At 36.3% G+C, this 25,040-nt stretch overlaps 1 protein-coding gene across 2 annotated transcripts in view; it reads right to left on the minus strand.

Annotated features, from left to right (window-relative positions):
• RPS6KA3 (ribosomal protein S6 kinase A3) overlaps positions 1 to 25,040 on the minus strand; it is a 79,027-nt gene that overhangs the window by 37,979 nt on the left and 16,008 nt on the right. For both annotated transcript variants that reach the window (XM_065629238.1, XM_065629229.1), the window contains exons 3-4: positions 4,879 to 4,995; positions 2,499 to 2,580 (exon numbers count right to left, since the gene is read on the minus strand). In XM_065629238.1, the coding sequence (XP_065485310.1) occupies positions 2,499 to 2,580; positions 4,879 to 4,995 (199 nt within the window). The remainder of the gene's footprint in view (positions 1 to 2,498; positions 2,581 to 4,878; positions 4,996 to 25,040) is intronic.

The raw sequence follows: 25,040 nt of genomic DNA on the forward strand, positions 1-25,040 counted from the left end.
TATATAGATACATTTTTATGAATAAAGCTATCAAGTTTCCATCTCCCTGCAGAACAGATTCCTAAAAATGGAAGCAATAAGTGCTCACCAAACACAGAGCAAGCATCACATTTGAATTTTGACCTTTACATCTGAAGTCATGAAAATTTCACAAGATAACTGTGGAGTTTTGCTGTTCCAAGGGTTCATGTGAATTATAAAACTGAAATTCAGAATATTATTTTTTTAAGCAGATTCAGTTGAGAAAAAGTTCAAAAGACTTAAGTGCCTATAGCTATGCAACATTTGCATGGATAACAAGCTTATTTCTGAAAAGCCAGAGGAAGTCCAGATTTACAAAATCTCAACCAAAAAGAAGTATAAGGAACTGAGGTAATTTCAGATCTTAGTATTAGCCATTAAAAATGTGACTTTCATTGACTATACTTTCCATATAAGTACTGATGAAGTACTGATGCCAGACTCTCTAGCAATGATTTGGCCCCATTTCTCTCCCCATCATAAAGGGGCACTGAAAGACGATACCTTCTGAGTGTATTAATAAACTAGTCTCTGCACTAAAGAAAGTTGTATGTGTATATTCTTGGATTTGCTCTAAACATTAAAAGGTTGGACTGTGCAGTTACATCAACATGTTCTGGCTAATATAGTTGCATTCCTATGAAAACATTCTTTTTTAATTTGATTTGTGAATCATGCACACTGCTTTTGATGAAGAAGTAGTCTTAAAGGGCATTTTTATCTTTAATTTTAGAACACAAAAGTAACTCTATGAAATAAATTTGCAAGAGCCAAAGACAAGACCTTAGACAAATCAAGTAACACAGTGTATTTAAAATTACAGTATTAGATCTCTAAAAATGTTGCAATTATGGAAAAAATAATTTCAGTTAATTTCATATTAAGATTTCAACAGTAACCTACATTTGCTTGCAGCTCCACTCTTTTTAAAACATAAATCACAAACAGAAGACACTCAAAAGCATCTGAAACTTCAGATACAAGGTGTGGAAAAATGTGGCATCCTCCTGCTACTGTCACCAAAAGGCTCAAGTCTTTTGCATCCTTTAATTCTTAGTGCCCATGAGTCTTGCTTCTCCAACCAGAAGCCAAGCCTCAGTATTTATCAGTCTCTGCCATCTGTAGGCAAAACTAGATCCACAGCTTGGACTGGAATTTTTACATGTAAGGTTAAAACACAATCAAAAGGTGACAGAGAGAGGCCCTCAAGCATCTTAAAAAAGCAGCTGCTGAATGACCTCTGACTCCAGTTCTGAGGCTGGAGAATGAAAGGCTATTGAGGATATCAAAGTACATTAAATGAGTGGAAATCGATTTCAGAAAAATAGGAAGTAAATAATGAGAATAACACGTGCCACAAAACACAGAGGAATCAAAATATAGGAAACTGTTCAAAAGCACTTAAATCCTCTGTAATAGTTTTAAGTGAAAGCGATATTTAATGAGACTTGTGAGATAGATGTTCAGCACTAGATCTTAAGCAGAAAAAATTTCAGGTTCGACATTTTAGCAGAAGTTCACAATCGATGCGAGTTTTTGTCCCATCTATCATTCTACGAATATTTTCAGATGAAACAATGTTAAAATTGCAAATCAATAGAATAATCAATAGTACTTAAAGTACTAGAGATTGTTGGAAGTATCCCAAAATTATCACAACAATTTCAGTGCAGTCATGAGTCTGAGGAACTACAAATAGACAGAAGTCTTAAACAATGGCATTAAGCAACAAATACATGTTCTGGTCAAGGGATCAGTGTGAAAGATTGCCTTAATTTTGATCTACAATAAAAAATACATTTATCTTTTCTTATGGAGTTCTCCAGGACAGAACTGAGATTGTTCAGATCTGATATTATTTTGTTACTGATACCATGCAAGACCAAAAACACCCAAGAAACAAAACAATTTACACCTATTTTTTTTCTCATGTAACTTAGATGATTAAGATTTTATCAAATATATCCTACATCCAGAACAACTGCCAAAAGTCTGACGAAAACATACAGTATACTTCTGTTTTAAAGAAAGACAAACTCCTTTGCTTAGAACTTTTAGAATAAAACAGCTGATATAAGGCACTTTTAAATATCATGACCTAAACATAAACTGAGCAAAAGGTATTAACTGTATCCTTGGTGATACACAGCAAATGAAACAGAAATGATATTAAGTTTCAAATAACAGCTCAGGAGCAAGTTGGGTGGCAGATGTAACAACTACTCTATTAAACCACCATCACCTACCACACTCAGCATAGAAAGAACCTACTTTCCCCTGTAACTACCAACATAGTCCTGCTGTTTACTTAATCCTTCTGGCTTTACAATACAAGGAAGTGTATTCTGCTATTTGCTGTTTGACAGAAGAAAGTTCTAAGATACAATTTGTAGAACAACATGTGTGTAAAGATTAAGTTTTGGTTTTATGTCCCTGATTTCTCTCCTTTCTCCTCTTGCTCTCTAAACAGTGCTTACCTTTCAAGGTGGCCTTTTTCAATACCTTCATTGCATAAAGCTGTCTGGCATCTGATCCTGAGATTTTTTTGACAAGAAAGACCTGCATTGAAAATGAAAAAGAATTCTTAAAAGAAAATAAAGGCAAGTCATCAGTATACTTTGCTATAAAATTCATGTACTCAGTATTACTTCAAATGAAAGTCAACCTTATTATTCCTCCCAATGCTATTATTTTCTTCAACAGTTTTAAATTCTGCAAAGCCAAACAAAATTCCCTTGCATTTTTTCTACTATTCCTTCAGTTCATAATCTAAAAGGTTCATTTAAGGCAAACAGTCTGCCAAATTAATTTTGATTTAACTTAATTGATTCCAGTGAGAAAAAAAAAAAAAAAAAAAAAAGAGGATGAATTTTGATTCTCTCAGAAGTTGAGACAAATCTGAAATACAAAATCCAGCTTTTTAGTATTACTCTCTAAATAGTTTTGTCTTCTTAAAATTCAGAAGATGACATAGCAAAAGTGCTAATAATTTTCAGATATGAAAATAAATGCGTGTACAAAAGTTGATCTGGAAAACTATATAAACCAATGCATAACAAAATATTTTTTTAAAAAGTAACCTATAAAATTATAAGAATCAACCTCTTGTGTCACAAAACCTAATGTTTTTATGGCGTGCTTTGGTTGAGTTTTGCGCATATCAATAAAGTACAACCAGTCTCCATTAAAGTCTGTTTCATTTCCTTCTCAGTGTAACAGGATTTCTTGAGTGTGATTGCTTTTAATATCCTTAATATGAAATTAATTCCAGCAGAGCCAAACTTTAGATTTAGAAATGAAGAAGAAAAAAAAAAAATATATATACCTGCCAAAGGTTTTCTGGTTATTTATGAAAAAGCGCAAAGAAGTGTTATGATATATGAGAATGTTAAACATGCTATATGAAGTTAGTTTTATGTTTGGGTTTGTGTCCCATTCCCACTTACGTTAACATTCCTTTGCACTATCCACAGATTATCAGAATATCATCAAGAGACCTTGAAAAGCATGCAAATTAGTCTTTTTAAACTGAATGGGCAGTAGCGACATCTTCCCAAATGATAAGTACAAAAGGGATTACAGGTATTGGAATATTATTCCTTTTTGCATAAAGCCCAGAATAATTGCATCTTTACAACACTTTGACTCAGCTAGGCAGTTAATTATTTTTGCTTTTTCAAAACTTGCACTCTCTCCCAAAGTTATAGCAATGAATTAAAAATTATCAATAAAATAAAAGGGACTGCGGAAATTATAATTTATTATCTTACATTTCCTTGCCACATGTTTTACTTCTCCTGATTTGAAGATTTCCAAATAAAAACTTTGTTATGATTCCAGATGAAATCAAACAACATAAGAAACCACCTTTGGAATCCTGTTTCTCTGAATCCTTCCTAGTTTTGAGTACAAATCTAAACATCTAGATTTCCAAGGTTGACTGGACTGCTACTCCAATAATGTGTCTAACAGCAACTTCCTACCACCAAGAGAGAATTGGACCGATTATTTGCTTTTCCCCACCATATCCAAGATGGATTTGGCATTATATGCTAGAGCTTAACATCACATTCAGAACTGCAATTAAGGCTGAAAACAGATGTAAAGGCTCTGTTGTCTTACATTGCATATGCCATTTTGTCTCAATTATGTGTCTTGACACATGCAGTTAATGCTTCGCTTCCAAGTTAGATTTGTACAACTGAAAGTATGAACCATCTACACCTCAGTGCGGTCCCAGTGTGGATAGTACTCATTAAATGCCAAAAATGGATCTTCAGATAAATATCAAGGTACATTGTGCCTTAACCAAATTATGACAGATAATGCCTAGCATGAACACAACTATGGTACATCGTGTTTATTTCAGCAGCCATTACTGCCTAGAATTTGTTCTTTACAATTACAATCTGCTACAAAAATAAATTCTGCCTATAACTTCTGTACTGGTGATAACTTGCCATTAGCAAGCTAGCAACTAGGAATACTTACTCAAAAAAAATAACAAAAAAAATAATAATTAAAAAAAAAATCTTTCAACCCTCGCTCCCTCAAACATAGAAGAAGAATAGTTATAGAAAAATGACATTCCACTTTAACAGTGAATACTCAATTATTTCATATCAAGCCAATTTTTCTACGGACCTTGGAGATCTACATATCATACAAACTAGAATATGACTTACTGCTTTAAAAAGATCTGCCACAATCCCAGTGGCTAGTTAACACTAATTCAGAAAGCAGTTTTCACTTGCAACATCGCTTTAATGCAAGATTGTGGCTGTTCTAAATATTTCTCTCCTACTATTACTCAGTGCTACATTCCCAAATAATTGGCTCAAGAGTTCATTTACCAACCTTTCCAAAGGATCCTTGTCCTAGTACTTTCAGAAGTTCAAACTGTGAAGGGTCTGCTTTCTCATGTCCTTCCTTTACGTGGTGAGTTATTGCAATTTCTTTGATATTTCCTTCTTCCTGACAGAGGAAAAGAGGGGAATAAGTTTCTGTTAGTGGTGCATCTTCTGAAAATGTTTATAAATTCACAATATGTTGAAAAATACCAGTGCCACTGAATCCTACCAACTACACACTCCCAAATGTAGATAAAAACCACTGAGCAACACTGTTTGCATAATTAAAACAGCAAAAACTGTTACAAAAGGCAGTATTAGTTCAGTAACTGTATGGCTTAAACTTTCAGGTATGCATCAGAATCCAGACAATAACAGAGCTGACAATAATAACAAGTCAGCAATTCCCAAGCTTTTGTGCTTAGGCCCATATTGTTTGGTTCATAATCTCCATTCCTGATTCACAACCCATTAATGGAAACCAATCTTCTTAAGGATTTAGTCCTCTTAAAGCACACCTAGAGTGCATCAAACGGACCACATCTCTGAGGAAAGCTCTCCATTTTAACACTTGAATGAGGCCCACTATACTGCAGAGATGCTAATGCTCACCTTTATGAGACAGTGTAAGACTCAAAACATTTGCCCACAAAGAAGCACACCCTCCACCTGCCACTGAGAAAATTCTGGTGAGGAAAGGAATCGCGTTGCCTCTCTTCTCAAGGATAGTCTATTCTATAAAACTGGCCAGTCTTCAGCATTCCCCCTTCTGTCAGAAACTGAAGTCACCAGAAAGCTCTAAAGGGCAGCAGATCTAGTCTTTTTGTGCTCTGCACTTAATTCAGTATTTTCTGCACAGAATTTGAAAATCCCCTGAAAAGCAACACTGTTCACCACACAAGGAAAGAATTTTTAGAACTTATCAGCAACTGTTCAAAAGCAAGTAAAAAACTTCATTCTTATCAATGCCATCTGAAGAACTATCTAGGCATTACATGTAATCCAACCAAAACAGCACTGACTATAAGCTAACTTACATAAACATACTAACTACAATTTCAACGTCTTGTGCATTCTCTTCCTATTCCTTCTATGTGCTATACTGAATGAAATAAATCTGAGAATTCTCCTCCTCTATTTAATGAGGAAGTCTCAGATCTGTTTCACAGAATCACAGACTGGTTGACCTCTAGAGGTCATCTGGTCCAAGCCCCTGCTCATGCAGGGTCACCTACACCCATGACCATGTGCAGGCAGCTTCTGACTATCTCCAAGGATGGAGACTCCACTGCCTCCCTGGGCAACCTGTGCCAGGGCTTGGTCACTCTCAAGTGAAAAGGTGTTTTCTGATGTTCAGAGGGAACCTCCTGTGTTTCAGTTTGTGTCCATTGCTGAAAAATGCCTGGCTCTATCTTCTATGCATACTCCCTTAGGTGGGTCAAACTTGATTTTACTGTTGTGAATCCAGGCTGACTAACCCCAAGAACTTTTTTGTCCTTTTTGTACATGGAAATGGTTTACGGGATTACTTGGTTCCATCATCTTTCCAGGGATGGTGTAGCTGACCACCCTGTAGTTCCCTGGTCCTCCTTCTAGACTTTTTTGAAGAAAGAGGTGACATTTGCTTTCCTTCAGTCCTCAGGCACTTCTCTCCCAGCCACCATGATCATCAGAAGATAATAAAGAGTGGCCTCACAATGACATCTGCCAGGTCCCTCAGCACTTGTGTGTGCATTCTATCAGGACCCATGGACTTACGTAAATCCAGTTTGCATAAGTATTTTCTAACCTGACCCTTTTCCACCAAAGGTATGTCTTCCTTGCTCCAGACTTCCCCTTTATTTATATACACCAACATGTGCAGTAGTTAGTTCTAGCGATGGGGGAGTAGAGGTAGCGTTCTGAAGCTGTGCTTCTGAAGCACCAATTCATGCATTTTTCAAGTATCCAGCAATATTTATGTGCATGAATTATTGCTGAAAATATGCTTTTGTATCTGGTCATTTCAGTATCGTGTATAAGTGCATAGCAAGTGTCCATACACATCAGCATGCTCAAACACGTGCTTCTCCTAGATCAACATTTCTCCTTCAGAAGATTCCAACCAAAGTTGGAAACAAACTGCACATAATAAATTCTGAGCACCGGTGTGTGAGAGAGTGTGTACAAATATAAAAAAAATTCCAGTGTACACCTTGGAATAATGCACAGCACATTCTGGCAACTTTCAAAATCATAAAGTGAAAAAAGATATTTTAATGTAAGGGACTCGGGTTTGTCTTGGGTATTCTAAAACTAAGATGACTGATAAGGATAGGTGGCAGTTTCCAGTGTAGGACAGCCAAAATTTTGTATGCATGTGCATGTATGCGTGCTGTGTACTATTCCTAATAAACCTAAACTCTTTTTTCCTTTCAAGAGAAAATGCTACCATCATTTACTCAAGGCTCAATCTTTATAGAGTTTCAAAGAAATATTGATTCCTTCCACTTGTCAAAGGCATTATTTGCTGGTGGACATCTGTATTTTCATCTTTTAAATTAGTACGTGATCAGTTGGACTACATACTACTTAAACCACCCACTGCAATCTTAGAGAATCGCAGGGCAGAATAGAACAGAAGAACAGATTGCCAAGTACACATTACTTCAGATACTTTGATTCATTTCTGTTTAACTGTTTTTATCTATTAGCTCCCTGGCAATCTTGGGAAAGTAAAAAAATGCGTGCAACAACTTCCCCAAATCTTTCTGTTATCTACTCAGATTCAGGGACACAAAGCAATCAGGTGGACACATTGCTTTAAAAGCATCACAAAATGTAACGAAAACAAGAAATGAAGAAGAAAAGATATTAAGTTGTTCTCTATACACAAACAAAAAATGGAATGCAATTATTATGCAACCAACTTTCTGGTGGTTATTTTGGGCACCCTCTGGAAAAACAAACCCAAAAAACAAACCCCAAACCACTACTTCACATTCCTGATACCAAGCGAATGTTCCCAGTCTTCACGCTTTCTCAGGGTTCCACCACTCTTCAGTCCTTATAAGGCAGACCTAATACACCTCTGTTTTAAACAAAACAAAACTCTGATCATATCCTACTTTAGTAGCTTTTTCCATAACATAGGCTTGGGAGCAACATTTATGATGAATAGGTACCCACAAATTCGCAGTTTCCTTTTCTGACATAATTGCCAAACATTCGTTATTTTTACCTAAACAGTATTTTGCAAATGCAGTTAAAAATGCAAAAGCGAGGAAATGAAACTTACATGCAGAAGTAATCAATCCTCACTGTACCCACTATCTAGCTGAATTAAAATACAAGCCTTTCACACCTTATGTAAGAAGAAAGGTCTCTTTCTCAGCTAACTGCACTAATTACATCAGTCAATAGATGCTGCCTTACAGGAAACTGGAAGAGAAACCAGCCATCCAGTGGGGTACAGAATTTGTCTTAAGCTCTGCCTCTGATCATTCCCTGATATTCAGAGAAAACATTTGTCCCATGTGATGAATTAAAATGAAATGAGATGATGCTGTAAGACTCTGGTCCTCCTCTTTCTTCCACTCCCTGACAACTTTCACACCACTACAGACACTCACTCACTAGTGATCTGGCTGTTGCAATGGCGAGATCTTCTTTCCAGTTGTAACTACACCCTACAGCCTGTATTTTATTTCTGTTATTTATAACCTTGGAAAGCTCCCTTTTCTCAAGCCTTATACTGTGGCAACGTCTAAACAGAAGTCCCAAGACATAAATTTCTATTTCTAGCTATGCAGCTCTCACTTAAGGCCTTCACATTAGAAAGTAAAACTCTTGCAGAAAGCCACATTAAAAAAACCAAAACAAACAACCAACAACAAAAAAAAACCCACAAAAAAACCCCAAAACAAAACCAAAAAAACCTGTGTTAGTCAACTTAAAGTGGTTGCTACTGGTTTCCTTTATCACAAAACTAAATATAGAATACAAGGAAATAAACAGAAGGTAATACTACTCTGAGTTTCCTTAACATTTCCTTAACAGTATAATAGCATTAAGTCAACATTGGCCTGGAAGGCGAGTGACAAACAAGTTTTGGTACGAACTTAAAACACTACTATTTCAGAATAACTTCCTGTACTGATATAGTTCGCAAGTCCAAACTATTCTAGTCAGTAAGCACCTCAATATAAGTAAGCTCTTAGTAATGTACCTCACAATATATGTCTACGCACAGGAATATATACACACTTAGGAAAGAACACTGGATGAACTATACTCCACAGACAAATCAAATCTAAAAGAGAAGAGCTACCAAAAAAAGTGAATTTATGCTAATTTCTTTTATGTTCACTTTTTGAGACTAAATTAACTTTGTTGTAAAATCAAATACTTGTGTTTGTTTCTGAGATCTTATTACAGGAACACCTGCTAGATAATGTACTAAAAGGAAACAGGACTTCAGGCCCTAAAGGAAGTAGAAACAGAAGAGCCTTACTAGTCGGTATTTCTCAGTAGTAATGAAAGAGCCCAGAAAAGCAAGAGAAAAATGTGCGTGTATCTACACATATCTGCAATTTATCCTTCAGATCTCTGAATTTTCACCAGGAGATCTCAAAACAGTTTTGTGTGTAAAGAAACAGCCCATGCAGATCTGGATGGCATAACACACTGCTTGCTTTATATAGTTGAGTTTATCTGAAGACCTTTTTCTGAGGATTATGTTCTAGGGACAACTGAAAAGCTGGTCTAGGGCTAGTAAACTGTGCTCTGAACTGCTAGGAGGGCTGCCAGTATCATCCTCATTACCACTCCTGTTGTTCTCACAGGCTTGTAATTTCCACTTCTCTTATTACTCCTAATAATTCCAATCTTCTTACAGATCAATGTTCTGAAAATAATGTGACAGTGGTATGAAAGGAAAAACAAGTAAAAGGGGTCTGTGAGAGAATTCTGGAGTCTGAGCTTAAACCATCTGTAGACACCTTAAGAGTGGGCTGCCAGACATGCATTTACAACAAGTACTGTGAGTGCCACATGAGATATATTCTTATGACACAACCTAAATCTGATAAATTTAGAAAATACAATAAACACTCATTAGAATTTAAATATTATAGCACCTCAAAAAAAGTAAGTATTCTTAGTACACAAATTTTATATAAAAAGGACACAGAAACAACCAACTAAAGATAAAAATAATTTTAAAACCCCATTTAAATGTATGCTGTGACACTGAAAAAATAATCCACAAGGAAAAAGCTCTGAATTATCTAAATAGATGGCACAGGATCAGATTTATACTCCAACTTGTATCACAAAGGGGAAGGCGATCTTTAACAAGGAACATCAGCACATCCAAACACCATAGAGGTTTTGCTGCACCTAAATTCTCAATTTTAAGTTCTTGAACAAATGTTTAAGCACAGTGTGAACATGCACAATGACAAGTGCTTGACAAAGAAATTCCAAAACACTGGGACAGAACTAGAAAATTCAGCAAGAAAGTTACCTTACTTTCGAAGATGTGTAAGAATTAGATGTGAATTAACTCCAATGGAACAAAGGATAGGCTGGTATGTCATGGTATGGAATGCTTGCTTAGGAAAGGTATCCCCAGAAGACAGATTCCTCTTTTTCTGGGTACTCAAAATTATGTGAACATGAGTATAAATACTTTAAACACTTAACTCTTTGTGACAGCATATTTTAGATAATAGTAAAAAAGCAATTAGTTCAGCAGCTTCATAATGAATGACAGATGTCTGAGTACACACTCTTCAATATACTGAAAGTAGAATTTAAAATTATGATATGTATAGATTACACTAAAGGGAAAAAGCAGCAGCTATCTAAAAAATGTAAAGTTTTACAACAATAATAATAATGGAATAGTATATTTAAATTGTTCCTACACATAAGTTACATTTAATGGGTATAAAGTCATGAAGCGCCATAAAATTGCAAAGGTAAGAAAAAAATAAAAGGAAACAGTTACAGCTTAAGACATTCAAAGCATCCAGGTCTAACAGAATGTGACTCAAAGTAAATTAGACTCATCCTGAACAGTAAGACTGAATGCAACTGTTGTCAGCTTCAGTGAAATTAAACTGAAATCAGATGAAACACAGAAAGTTAACCAAAACCAAGATATCTAAAGATAAGATCTCTAACAATGATATGTACGCACAACAAGATTGGGGGAGCAGGAAAGGGGTGGGGTGGAAAGGTTTCATTTGATCACAACAGTATGGTTTTAAAAAAACCCTATATATATTGGTGGTCAACTATGCACAGAATAACAACTAGCGGTTTATTTTTTTATAATATTGAGAGCAAAGGTAAGTATGTGCAATACATGCTATGAGTACTTATAGATGAAGGCTTTCTCAAAGAACATTCCATTTATTTTTAATATGCTAAAGCACTTCATTACATTTTTGATGACTCTGATGTCTGTGTTTGTGGAAAATGGGTGTTCTTTTTTGATGACAAAAAAATGGAGTAACAGCTAAACAAAACAAATGGCTCCTTCACCCGAATTTCACCAGGAAGCTTCTAACAAATTCAGAAACAGATTTCTGAGAAAGTTCTCTTTACAAGGGGGTTCAAATACAGATGTAGAAAACCCCACAAGTTCTTTTTGTGCGAGATATGTGATGAATAACTGTATCCTGTCTCGAGTCCTTTGCATCAGGAAGGGGATATTAAAGACACAACATCTGTATTCCATTCATAAAAAGGACAGAAATGACTGCAAAACAAGTCTGCATGCTCACTTTCGCACAAAATGAATACTACCTAGAAGTAGGTGAAAAATCTCAGAAGTGCAGTGAATTTCAGCTGGCAGACGACTAAGCACCAATCAAAGAACTCTCCCTCTGTGCTTGCTGGCCATGCAAAAAATACAAAGAAATAACACCACCAAACCTGTGACATCGGAATAAAAAGGTTTCATGATAAGAGAAAGTAAAAGGTCACATACCAACCCCTTCTGCATCAACAGAGATGGAAGTTATGAAATACGTGACATAAAAAAGGAACAAAGATAAAACATTAACCCTCACATTAATTTGAAATAAACCAAACCCTCTGAATTTTATGACATCATTTCAGGACGAAAAACTCCCTCCATTGTATATTTGCTTTTGGCATTGAGAAGCAAGTTGCCTTTCAGTAAGGCTTTTAAATAAACTGTATTTTTCTAATAAGAGGCATAGATGACTAGGGCAGACATGACTATACATACTCTAGTTCATCAAAACTCAGTGAGAGAGAAATCTGGCATATGCAAAAAAATCCTTAGATGGGTCCTACATTCAAAAACTTTTTTCCTTGACAGCAAATATTCTTGACATGCTGACCAAAAACTGTAAAAACAGGTTTAATACTTTGACTTAGGGGAAACATGAGATATACAGATTAACAAATTTTAATCTCAATGAATAATTAAAATCTGTTCTCATATCTAAGCCAGTTAAGTAACTACTGAAGAAATTAACTTTACTGATATTCCTGGTTCCAACATTACCCAGGTTTCACCTTTATCTGTTAATTCTGTACTGCTCTTAACAGAGCTAAGATGGTACAATTAGAAGTACCTTCTACGTATAATTACAGACTTAGTTATGACTTAATTTGCCCCTTAACCTACGTGAGAGTTTGTTAATTTTTTTTTTCTTGCTGTAAAAAGACCTTCCAGCTCCTTGTCTTCTAAGGTCTTCTCTGAATAGTTTTTTTATTTTTAATACTTGATTTTTTTGTGTTATTTTGGAAGTCCTTGCATCCCTGCTAGATGCAGTAGCGACGGACTGATTTTATGCCCCGTATAGAGCAATAGCCCCTACTACTCTTGGCCACAATCTTCCTACCTCAACCTGCAGAGACGACAGTTGCCAAGGCACCAACCAGAAGGCTGCGTTCAGCTGGGTGTACAGTGGTATTGGTAGTTCTTGTGGAGTCAGAAATCAGAATAGGAGGGGAGGGAAAAACAAACAAACAAAACAAACAAACAACTTTCTGCTGGTTTTAATCACAACAACTAAGTCAGATCTATATTGCCAGTACTGGTGAATGCCCTCCTCAAATATTAGCCATCTTTCAAGATGACAGCCCTAAAATAAACGTTAGAATTAAGTTTCTGAAATAAAGATACAAGTATTTCAACAGTGTTAAAGTGCAATCCTCTTCTTTAAAGACAGGTCATAGTAATTTGTATCAATGTAAAGGTCAGTTCACAGTGTACTTCCCTGTAATACTTTCCAACTGCAATTAATGAAGTTTAAGTTACATGACAAATGCACAGCTATATCAGTTTATACTATTTTCTACTTGAAAGTGGAACAGCAGTGAAAATGCTGCTTTTATCAGTTGTTTTTGTTAGTATTAGGTATGTAGCTACACGGATTTTTCCATTTTCGTTATGGAAGCAGCAGCTTTGTTTTCACCCCTCTCAATCTCTTTTTCAGGAATGTTTTGCTTCCTCTAGACAAATGCATGTTCTTGAGGCACATGTACATTCAAAACAAGTGAAGATAAAGCTGAAAACAGAAAAACGGATTCCCCAGCAAGTTACTTAACACTGTTCCAACCATTATTGCAGGTTTCCTTTTACTACTTTGTCAGCCTTCATTGTCCTTATCAGAGCTCAGTTAGACACTGCAGTATTTGGCAAAACATTTTTCTATCTGCCACAGGCAGAATAATGTTGATCCCTGTAATCAAATAGAAACCACTTCTGAAATATCGACTATGGTGTTAAAAGTTACATAAAGCAGTTATGTCCTGTAAGGACTGCTAGCTTATTGGATATTAAGTGATTTTAAAAGGATGAGTCAGTGTTGGCGCAGTTCCCAGCTCATATACATAATTTCCTTTTCCTCCCCTCCCTTGAGTCAGGAAGTCTCCTAGAGGCATTTTTACTTTCCCAACTTGTTATGAAAGTAGGATGAATTTTCAGTATTACCTGAAGAAATAAAATCCAAACAAGCTATGCTTTTTGAAGTAAAAAATAACCAACAAACTGAAAACCAATCACTTTCACCTCTTGTATTAGTGCTTATAGAAATCTTTATTAAGTTAAAAACAGGAGTTCGAAGTGTGAGAATTGCACCAGTCTAGGTATTTTTTAAAATCTCAAACACATTCTGTATGCATTCATGCATTCTATGCTCATTATGTTCCTAACTTTAAATTCAAAATTGTCTTTGAAAAAAAGTAATTCAATGTCCAACAAGCATTTCACAATCTCCTGTTACTTCAGTAAGCAGTGTTAGTGACCTAAACCATGGAATAAAAACATTCCTTATATTTGTGACTAAAATTAAATTTGAGTCACTTAACAGAACTAATGATTACTTAAATGCTTGTACACATACAATTGTTCTAAAAACCTGATTAAAAATGCTGCTTTTGAAGTAGTAATTATTCTAATATAACAAAAAGCAAAGCATTGCCATGCATAAAGTCAAGCTGACCTGAGGATATTCTGTGTATGTTGTCTGTTTTACACTAATACCAAAGAAAAGCAAGACTAGAGCAGAAGTTCTAACTAACATGTAACATGGACATTTGAAGACAGAAATACAGGTTTTCACAATTTATGTCTTTGCATCTTTTTAAAAGACGGAAAAACACATTCAACTGACATCAAATTTCTTGTTGCAGATGGTGTCTATTTTTACCTGTCATAAAATAAGATTCCCTAAAAGCAAACTCTATTTGCAAATGTTTAGTTTCAGGGTTCTTTTTAATTCTTAAACTGTTAAGCATCTAAGAGAAAAACAATGCATAGAGATAATAAAGAAAAAAAAAAAAATCGCTGTATTTATGTACTTATTCCTTACTCTCTATACCTTCTAGTCTTTTCCATTCCTGGCTTTCTGCTGCAATAATGTTGAGATCTAGAAGGAGGTCTATTTCTGCATTTGTTCCAGGTGGCCACCTCACTCACATAATGACAACTGCAGAGCTGGTTGCTGAGACTGAACACCTCTCATTCTTTCGGTGTTACAGGTGAAGCAGATGGGAGTTTGAAGAGTGAGTCCTGTCCCACAGCAACTATTAAAAGGATGGATGAGGCCCTTTGGATAAACATGACTGACCAGGCTAGGAGGGGAATTCTGAAGATGCTTTCTCTCCTCAGAACGAAAATACAAAGGCCAGGACATAAGTAGGACTTTAGTCCTTCCTTCCCAAAGGAACTGTGAGCAGTAGGTTGTTTAGCTGCATTTTAAAAACTAGTGTTGGTCACCAAAAGCAGTTTTGTAATGCAATTCTCTTTTGATCAAACACCACAAAATTATCTCATGAACTAGGCTGTGCATGTCAGCATTGGAAAAAAATACTCATTGGGTGGAACTTTCATTTCTCAGTAACTCTCATAAAAATTTTATTCCTACTTTGTAAGCAGTAACATTTCAGAGCATCACAATTAAAAGAAATAATTCAAAGTTTAAAAAAATCCAAGAGCACATTCAGCACTAGCCTCTGAAAGCTATGATCCCTGTTTTATTGAGATAATATTTGAAATATATCCCAAAATGTATATGGGCTGAAAACTTTCAGTTTGGTCTGCACTGTCTAGCATTTTAAAAATCAACAGAATGTTAAAGACCATATAATCAAGCTGCCATAAGTAGATAACAATGTCATTTTTTTTGTTCAGAGACTTCTAAGAAATAACCTTTCACGTTGCCTGTGGAAAAGAACTATAATTCAGGACTATAAGTTCACAAATGTTTATTTTAAAAGGTTTACATTAAAAACCTGTATATAAAGCAGCCTATGTTCTATTGTTTTACATGCATGTCTTGTTTTAGTGTTTCCGTTAGGGCAAGCAAATTCGATTTCATTTTCTAACACATATGGCAAAGTATAAACCAGTACATAGGCTAGTGGGTGTTAAATTCCTACCCCTTTTATTTACAAATTAACAGACCTGCTTCACTTAAGATGTTAAGACAGTACACAAGAAGTTGGTTCACCCTTCCCACCACTGAAAAGTGTTTGCAGACTTACAGATGGAGAAAATGAAAAGCTATTTTAGTTTCAATGATAAAAAGCTCTGTCACATTGCATGTATACATGTATTGTTAAATAGTTCAGAAAAGGTGCTCGGGATAATAGAGTTCTCCACTAGAGTTTTTTCTCAACTGAAAAAAATCCTTTTATGTTTAAATATATGCTCAACAAGACAAATTATACAAACTAAATGCCTGCTATGACTCTAAATTACCATTTGAAAGTCGAAATAACCACAACATTAATTGTAATGCAAGAGTGTCACTTTTCTTAATACTGTTTTCAGAAGTAAATTTAAGATATTAATAAGCTTGAGTTATTTTAACTGTCACTCCGTACATAAGCATATTTTACAGTTTAAATTACTACATGAAAAATGAAACTATTAAAATAACCACTACGTATTAATTTTAAAAATACAAACATTTTAAATAAAACTAGACTCTTAGTGAGAAAACAACATACAGCTAAGCTCATACGGTTTTGGAGAAAAAAAAAAAGTTAGTTTTACAGTATTTACATGCAGGTAAACCTTTCCCAATAAGGCTAAATTATCAACAGGTACCTTAAAAGCTTCTAAATATGAGCACACCAGATTTTTTTTTTTTTTAAAGAAAATACAAAAGGCTTTGTATACAAACAGCACTGATTCCAAACCAGTGAAAGACTAAAATTGCTTTGAATTAGAAGTTTAATTAAAATAAAATTTCCCCCTTCTCCCCTTATTCTTTTAAATAAGAAACTACGCTCACCCGAATTGAACGAACACGTAGAGAAAGAAACTTAAACATGACTAAGAAACCATGATGCTTAGATTTTCTGACTTGAGCGATCATAAGTCCAGCAGGGAAGACCAACCCTGGCGTTTTTGCTGCGACCAGCTGTTCCGGCAATTAGAAAATTTCCTGTCAGGCAAGTCAGACACAGTTGGGGGGTGGGGAGAGAGAAGGGAGGGGAAAAAAGAAAAAAAAAGAAAAAAAATACATTGATTCCCTTCCCTTGCCCCATGGTAAAGAAAAACTGGGCAGCAGTGGCACTCATGTTGTTGATGCTGTAGAGATCAGCACAGGAAATTTAAGCAGATTGTCTGATAGCAACATGCTGTTGCAGATGTTAATTTATTCCTGGTTAGCAGAAAAGAACAAAAAAGATCAGCATCTATTTCAGAAATCATGCTACTATGCCACATTCCACTGGTTAAGCAGAATAGCAACTATTTAAAATCCTACATGTGATGACTGTATTTTTATGAATTTAAACTTAATTTTACAAAATATTTTAAGATTACTTTTTAGAGTTCAATGCAGAGAATGAGGTATGCTTATGCTTAAAGACTATTTTTATTTACTAGAGTTGTTAGAGGACCAAGCACACCTTGCACATAGCCCTTTGAAATCCTGCATATAGAAAATGCTACACGGATGTTATAAAGGTCAGGTCAAGACAGACTGCAGAAATTATTTGAATTGGATTGCTCAGCTCAAATGTCTAACTTACGCACCAATATAATTATAGTCTGTAGAGAGTGAAACATTTCTTAAAGTACTAATATACCTCAGCTTTCTTTCAATGTTTAAAAAAAAACAAACTTCAAATGTTTCTAAGAATTAGAATTCAATCTAATGACTTTGAACAGCTAGAGGTGAAGTTTTTAATTTGACCTCTCTCCAGATTTAGTACAGAAGTTACTGTTCTGAATATTGGCAGTATCTTCAGCTTTTTCGTATTTATTAAAAACACCGAATTGCACAGCACATGCTCCATTAGAACATGGAGCAAGACTGCTTCTCTTCAAGCAATAAAGACAGACAAGTAAAAACATTTAGTCAAAGGCATATACAAGTGCTCAGCTATGAACAGATCCAGGTGACTCCATTTAGTGAATCTATACCAAAGGAAACATACAGCAAAATACTGTACTTCTTCCTGCACAAGATATTAAAACAAACAAACTCTCCAAGCTACCTCCCTTGACTGGGTTCTAACAAATATCTGGATTACTGCAATTTTTTTAGATTTTCATTCCTCTTCAGAAGACAAAGCCAATAATTCATTTAACTGACAGAACATGTTGCTTCTATCTCGATATCTCACATCCTGGCCATCTACGGTATCAGTTTCTAACTTTGCCTTTACAACCTGGATTACATGTCTACCCAGCGTGAGCAAAGATCCTCTTGCCCAAATGCAGAGATGAAATAAAGACCCTGGCTTTATCATGAGCCCACAAGCAACAATGTACCTTTTTTGTGGTCTCTTGTACTACCCTGGGTCTTTCTTTATGTCACATCCATAGGGAGGGATCTTTCAAATTCCATGCACTGCATATATATACAGTTATTATAGATTACACAGGCATTCATTAACTATTACTACACCTTGAGTACTCAATTACAATGTACTCTTTACAGTCCAGTGTGTTACAGCCTTTTCAGAAGAAACAGCCTCTACTGCAACAGCAGTAACACAGCGTGAAAAATGATTCAATATTTGTTTCAGGATAAACACACTTCTTGAACACAAGAAGGTTCCTGCAACACAAGGATTTCAAGTATTCGATAAATGGTACAAAAATTTCTTGAAGTTTTCCTCTCTTCAATAGTTTTAAACCCCCAGCTACTTCCCCCTCAAAACTGAAATATCTCAAAAATTGCAGTTTAACAGCAATATAGTTGTTTACATTTTGAAGACTTAAAACCAGCTTAAATAATTAAGTGGGAGACCATTCAAGCTCTCTGCCTTACCTTGTCAAGAACATGTAGGAATGCACTAAAAGCAGAGTCATCAGGAAATCTCCAAATCACTAAACTCAACTCTATGGTAGCAAGGGGAGCTAAAAGCAGAAATGGAGAGTAAGTGGTAAGACCTACACTAACTATAATGTTCTTTAAATCTGAAAAGACACTGTGGCTAAATAACTATTTTCTTATCTTTTTGTTGTAAGGGTATGAGTGTATTCTGCTGCAGATAAGCTGTATCTGCTAAGGGTGACAGGAATAAGGCATTTCAACTGCAACATTTGTACAATTACTGACTACTGCTCTCCTAAACCTTTTATGTCACCTCCAGTCAAGTACAAAGCACAGTGCTCAGGGGTCAGCGGGGTTACTTCACAACAATAGTTCTCTTATAACTGGCATGGGTCTGCAGCAGGTGGAAGAAATTTCTTGTGTTCTGGGAGAATAAAGCCTGCATGGTTCCCAAAGAACACCACCAGCCAACCAGAAACATTAAGATATATGCTACATAATTCATTTTGAGAATCTCTGAGAAGAGAGCTTGCCCTTTTAAATATTCCTTCGTATGAGAAGGAGACAGGTTAGAGGGCAGCAGTCCCCAACAGGGAAGTCTGTGATAACAAGAACAAGCTGCTCCCCTTACCTTGAAGTCTTTGATAAGAATTTGTGTTATACATGTTTACCACAAAACACAACTGTCTCCAAAAGAAAAAAAGGAATTTGCTATGCCTGTCAGTGATAGCTCTGTCAATTGCAGAACTCCACTTGTACAATGCACCTCCTCCTCCAGTACAGAAATATAAAGCAAGTTCATCTCCCATCTTCCCCTCCTCTCCTTTTAAATTAGATGCTCTGAATTCACAAAAATTAAGAGAAAATGTTATCGGACTGACTGTCCAGGCATTCAAGAGAATAGAGCTCACAGGCTCCACAGAGAGCAGGAGAAGTGAAAGATGCTGGAAAAACTCACAAAGCGGTACAGAACATGTGGGAATCCAGAGGTTTTCCTGAATAAAACGTGCACGCCACAGTGGGATGCTCATTTTTACACATAACCAGAAAAACCTGAAGCATTTCATCCAAGTGGAGTCCACTAGGTAGACTGACAATCTTCCTATACCCTCAGTCCAAGAAGTATACTAATGCAAATTAAGTCTTTATGCTGCTAGCCAAACACAGCTCTGTAGTACGGATTGCTTTCAATTATCTGGAAAAAAACCCCAGAGTACACATAGGAAATGACAAGTCCTCATTTGACGAAGGTCAAGAGTTGAGGAACAGAGAGCTACTTTTTGGAGTTTTCAGAAGCTGAAAAATACACTTCTCTTCACAATAAATGTTTGTATAGCCAAAGCAGCAATATTCTATTAATCAGGAGGTGTGGCAGTTTCCATCTGCTAGTTTACAGGCTTTTCAGGGCTACCATCTGTTTTCTTTTCATGTAAAAAGTAAGCAGCTTGACTTCTAATGTTGCTTACACTCTCAAATTATTCAGTTTTCTGACCAAGATTCAGAAAGTATGCTGCACCTAAGACACTAAGTGCAAAATAAGCCACTCTGAAAAACCATTAGAAGACACAAATGGAAGAGCTTCGCTGTAACCTTTCCTCCACACCTGATGACATCTTGGGGTAAAAAAATATTCCAGGGATTGCCTTCTTTATGTGGGTTTGATATGCAAGAGTCAACATCTCAGACTAAAAGCTTTCCAGTGTCTACAAGCCTGCTGTAACTTCTTATGTGAAGACTGCTGAGTCCATTCTTACACAGGTAAGAAAAGTGCACTTCACTGTAAGATTCTGGCAAAATTCACCCAAGTTATAGCACAGCACAGTGCTTTGCAAGCTAATGAACTTCCAATTTCATTACATTCAAAGGAAAAACGTATTCTGTTTTTTACAACAGAAAATCGGGGCATGGAGAAGGGATAACTGGATTTAAGTTTTACAGACATAAATGGTTTGCCTGGGAAACTTATTTGTTCAAGCATCAAGTTATATATTTGTACTCTGTTTTACAATTGAATAAGTATATTTAGTAAAATATATTAAAAGGAATGTAAGAATTATGGACAAACTTAGAAAGTCTGAGTTTAGTACTGGTGACCTAGATTGTTTCCTTCACTCCATTACACAATGGATAGTTTCATTACATGGCGAGGTTATCAGCTGGCTTTGACAGAAACGACGACTTCATAACAAGGAACATGGTGTTATATCGAATTATGCAATATTATGGTTTAAAACAATTGCATTGCTATGGCTATAAAGAAAGCTTCCTTGCTTTGATTTCCATATGAACAGGCAATAACTCCGCATTCATGAATGTGTAAGCAATGTGAAATAATAACTTGACTGTATACCTCATCTCTCAGTAAAACTACAAAAAGATTAACTTGTCACTGGTTTACTATTGATAAGCTATCCAAGTAGCTGTTTCAGCTGATATCGGTCTGTAAAAAAAGAGAAATCTCAAACTCAGTAGTGCATGAATACTTGTGAAAGCAAACAATTCTGTAGTATTAAATAAATTCTAGCTATGTCTTAAAACCTGTACCATAGACCCAAGAATTTACATCAAAATACTGACAAAAATGTACACACAAAAAATTGAAATGCAAAGGTTGTGAGAGCAGAAGGAAAACGAACATCAAAACAATCAGAAATACATTCAGTCATATTAATACCAATGATTTTTCTCGTAATTGGAAACCGTTACTGAGCACCTGAAGAGCAATAACCAACAGAAGTTTGGAGCAGTGCTGAAACAGTGCTTCAACCTGCCGAAGTGCAAAGTTTTTGAAATTAAGAGTTCTTACTAGTACAATGCTATAATATTAAAAATTGAGGTGAAACTAAAAATCAGTTAAAGCCTCTCTCAAATGTTTTACAATCTAAATATTTGTCAGTTTCATTACATGGGTTTTTTTTTTGTTGAATTACTTCATTTTAACATTCTTATCTTTCATTATTTTCATGGATGGTGGCACAAAAAATGAGATTACCCCAGATTACTCTGCTTTTAGTATTTTGCCTGAGTGATGGGGGGATGTTTTGTCTGTGACTGTAACTGGTGAGTGATCTCCCTCTCCTCCCCTTGACACCTCCCTGCACCCCCCAACAGGCTGACCAGTGTTATATACATTCATGGTAAATTGTACAGTATCCATGCATGTATAATATAGAATCTCAATGTTTCACTAAATATAATTGAGTGATCAACTTTAGGACTTTGACAAAGAGACTATATTGTCCACATGCTTCAAAATATTTTTCTAATCTATCTTTAAGCCTTTACTAAGATCACGTTTTCCTTATAAACTCTTCTATTAAAATACTGATTGGCAAGACAAAGTCCATAATTTTCATCTGTCCTGATTGAAAACAGTTGATTTACATTCTAGCAGAGAAAAATAAACGAAAATGACATTTTTAACTACTGACTTTTCTTTGAAAGCATTTCTTACACTACCTTTTGACTACCCACTGAGTACAGTCTTATTCATCTTAGTTATATATTTTTAGTAAGAGGACGACAGCTACTGAGATTTAGTTTTTCATCATCGAGATCGGCATATTTTAATATCCTGCTTTAAGCTTTAGTGCTATTTAATTCTGTGTATGCTTTAATTCTCATTTAAAAGTAGCATTTTAAAAAGTTTTCCCAAAGCATACAAGAAGTCCAGTGTAATAATATTACCCAACCACCTCCATCGGAGAGAAGGTTTACTTTTTCATCCCAGGTTGAACCTGAATAGATTCCACTCCCGCCCGTACTGACAAAAAGCAACCTTCAGTCCTTGCAGGTTACCAAAACCAAATATTAATGAGTTTTTCTGCAACTTACAAAGTATTACTGAAAACAACTTTTCACAAATGCTTAGAACCCAATATTTTTGTATATTTAATAATTATGCTTAAGCTAGTGGCCTGCAAGGGTAATACATCAGTTGCACTAAGTGTTAACAGCTAAATTGAATTCAGATAACAGAACGGAACAAAGAAGAGCACACACGACATGCTCTTCAGATACACGCAAAAGATACTTGCCAGACCAGCTGTAGTTTCTGGTTAGCTGTAACTAGTAGTGCAGCATAGATCATTATTTTAAGAGCTCAAAACAATTATTTTGCTAAGTTACTTAATCTCTATTGACAAAGAGATACAAAAAGCAATGGTAGATAGCAGAAGAGTGAGAAAGGTAGCAAATAAAAGGCTTTAAATAGCTTCCCCTCTTTCAGTAACTTTCACATTAGGTCAAGCTTCAGCCAGTTGTTTACTTGTTCTTATATTTATTTCCTGCTGGACCCAGATAATTTATGAGATGCATCAGATAAAAACCATTCACAGCAAGCTATAAAGCCAGATATAACCAATACATTCATTGTAATAAAACTAGAATACTGAATGATTCCTCTTAAGAGGAGTGAGATTTTGAACTATATAGCATCTTGGACTCCTCAGAAACAGGCAGGTACCATTATAGCTCCTGTTTTTCTTAAAACAAACTACTGAATTTGAATCAAAGCTATACAACTCAGACTCTCCTACCAATTAACTTTACTTTTGACCAAAAGAACAAAATGAAATTAATATTTTGATATGCAGAATACTAGAAAGACTTCCTATGTAGATTTAACTGTTAGGCTTTAACATTTATTTTAAATTTCTTACCTGATTTGCATAATTAGCATACTATCCAAACATCCATGCAGTATATCAAGTTTTCACCATCTTCTATCTCCACAGAACAATGGGAACTCTCTATCCTGAACTTGCATACCTTATACACCTACCAAAATATTTTGTCTTCTTACCTGATGTGCTAGCACATGCTAGGCCCATTCACTCTACTGTCCTCAGTTACAGCTAGGAAAATTCATAAATTGCCAGTGACCACAAAAGTGATAAAAGTTCATTTCAGTGTGAAGTTAAACAGGAGAACTTAAATGAGTTTCAGTGGTAATTTAGAATTAGTCTTTATCTTGCAGCAAAACAGATATGAAGGACTGAAAGACTATCACATCCCAGCTGAAGTAGTATATTATTAGCTGACAGACAGAAAAGGCTAGCTACCAGCTAGCTTCCAGCTATAACTGAGCAGCTGTAGTAATTTTTTTGTGTAAAACACCTGGATGATTTTACATCACCATTGGCAACCTTTTACTCACTACAAACCAGAAATAAATGCAAAATAAATTCCTAAACCACTAGTGTGAGGCACTAAAGAGCTAAAAACAATCTTAACCAAGTAGGTCAAGCACGATAGAAATAATATTAGAGAACTATTTTAATTTTTTGACTGTCATATCAGGCCCTGTCAGCATGGGTTTAAGAGAGGCAGGTCCCGCTTGACTAACTTGATCTTCTCCTATGACAAGATGACCCGCTCAGTGGCTGCGGGAAAGGCTGTGGATCTTGTTTACTTAGACTCTAATGAAGTCTTTGCCACTGTTTCCCACAGCATCCTCCTAGAGAAGCTGGCAGCTCATGGCTTGGAGAGGTGTATTCTTCACTGGGTAAAGAGCTGGTTGGATGGCCAGGCCCAAATAGTTGTGGTGAATGGAGCCAAATACAGTTGGTCATGAGTGGTGCTCCCCAGGGCTCAGGACTGGGGCCAGTTCTGTTTAAACTCTTTATCAGTGATCTGGATGACGGGATTGAGTGCACCCTTAGTAAGTTTGCAGAAGACACCAAGTTGAGTGGGAACGTTGATCTGCTGGAGGGTAGGAAGGCTCTGCAGAGTTATCTGGACAGGCTGGATAAACAGGCCAAGGTCAACTGTATGAGGTTTAACAAGGCCAAGTGCCGGGTCCTGCACTTTGGTCTCAACAACCCCAGGCAGCGCTACAGGCTCAGGGAAGAGTGGCTAGAAAGCTGCCTGGTGGAAAAGGGCCTGGGGGTGTTGATCAACAGTCGGCCGAATATGAGCCAAAAGTGTGCCCAGGTGACCAAGAAAGCCAACAGCGTCCTGGCTTGTGTCAGAAATAGTGTGGCCAGCAGGACTAGGCAAGTGATCATCCCCCTGTACTCAGCACTGGTGAGGCCACACCTTGGATACTGCGTTCAGCTTTGGTCCCCTCACTACAGGAAAGACACTGAGGTGCTGGAGAGACTGCAGAGAAGGGCAATGAAGCTGGTGGTGGGGCCTGGAGCACAAGTCTGATGAGGAGCGGCTGAGGGAACTGGGGCTGTTTAGCTTGGAGAAAAGGAGGCTGAGGGGAGACCTGATCGCTGTCTGCAACTGCCTGAAAGGAGGTTGTAGCATGGAGGGTGCTGGTCTCTTCTCCCAAGCAAGATGATGAGAGGAAATGGCCTCAAATTGTGCCAGGGAAGGTTCAGATTGGATATTAGGAAAAATTTCTTCATGGAAAGGGCTGTCAGGCATTGGAACAGGCTGCCCAGGGAAGTGATGG

The sequence above is a fragment of the Caloenas nicobarica genome, chromosome 1, assembly GCF_036013445.1.
Source record: "Caloenas nicobarica isolate bCalNic1 chromosome 1, bCalNic1.hap1, whole genome shotgun sequence".
Classification (NCBI taxonomy): Eukaryota; Metazoa; Chordata; class Aves; order Columbiformes; family Columbidae; genus Caloenas; species Caloenas nicobarica.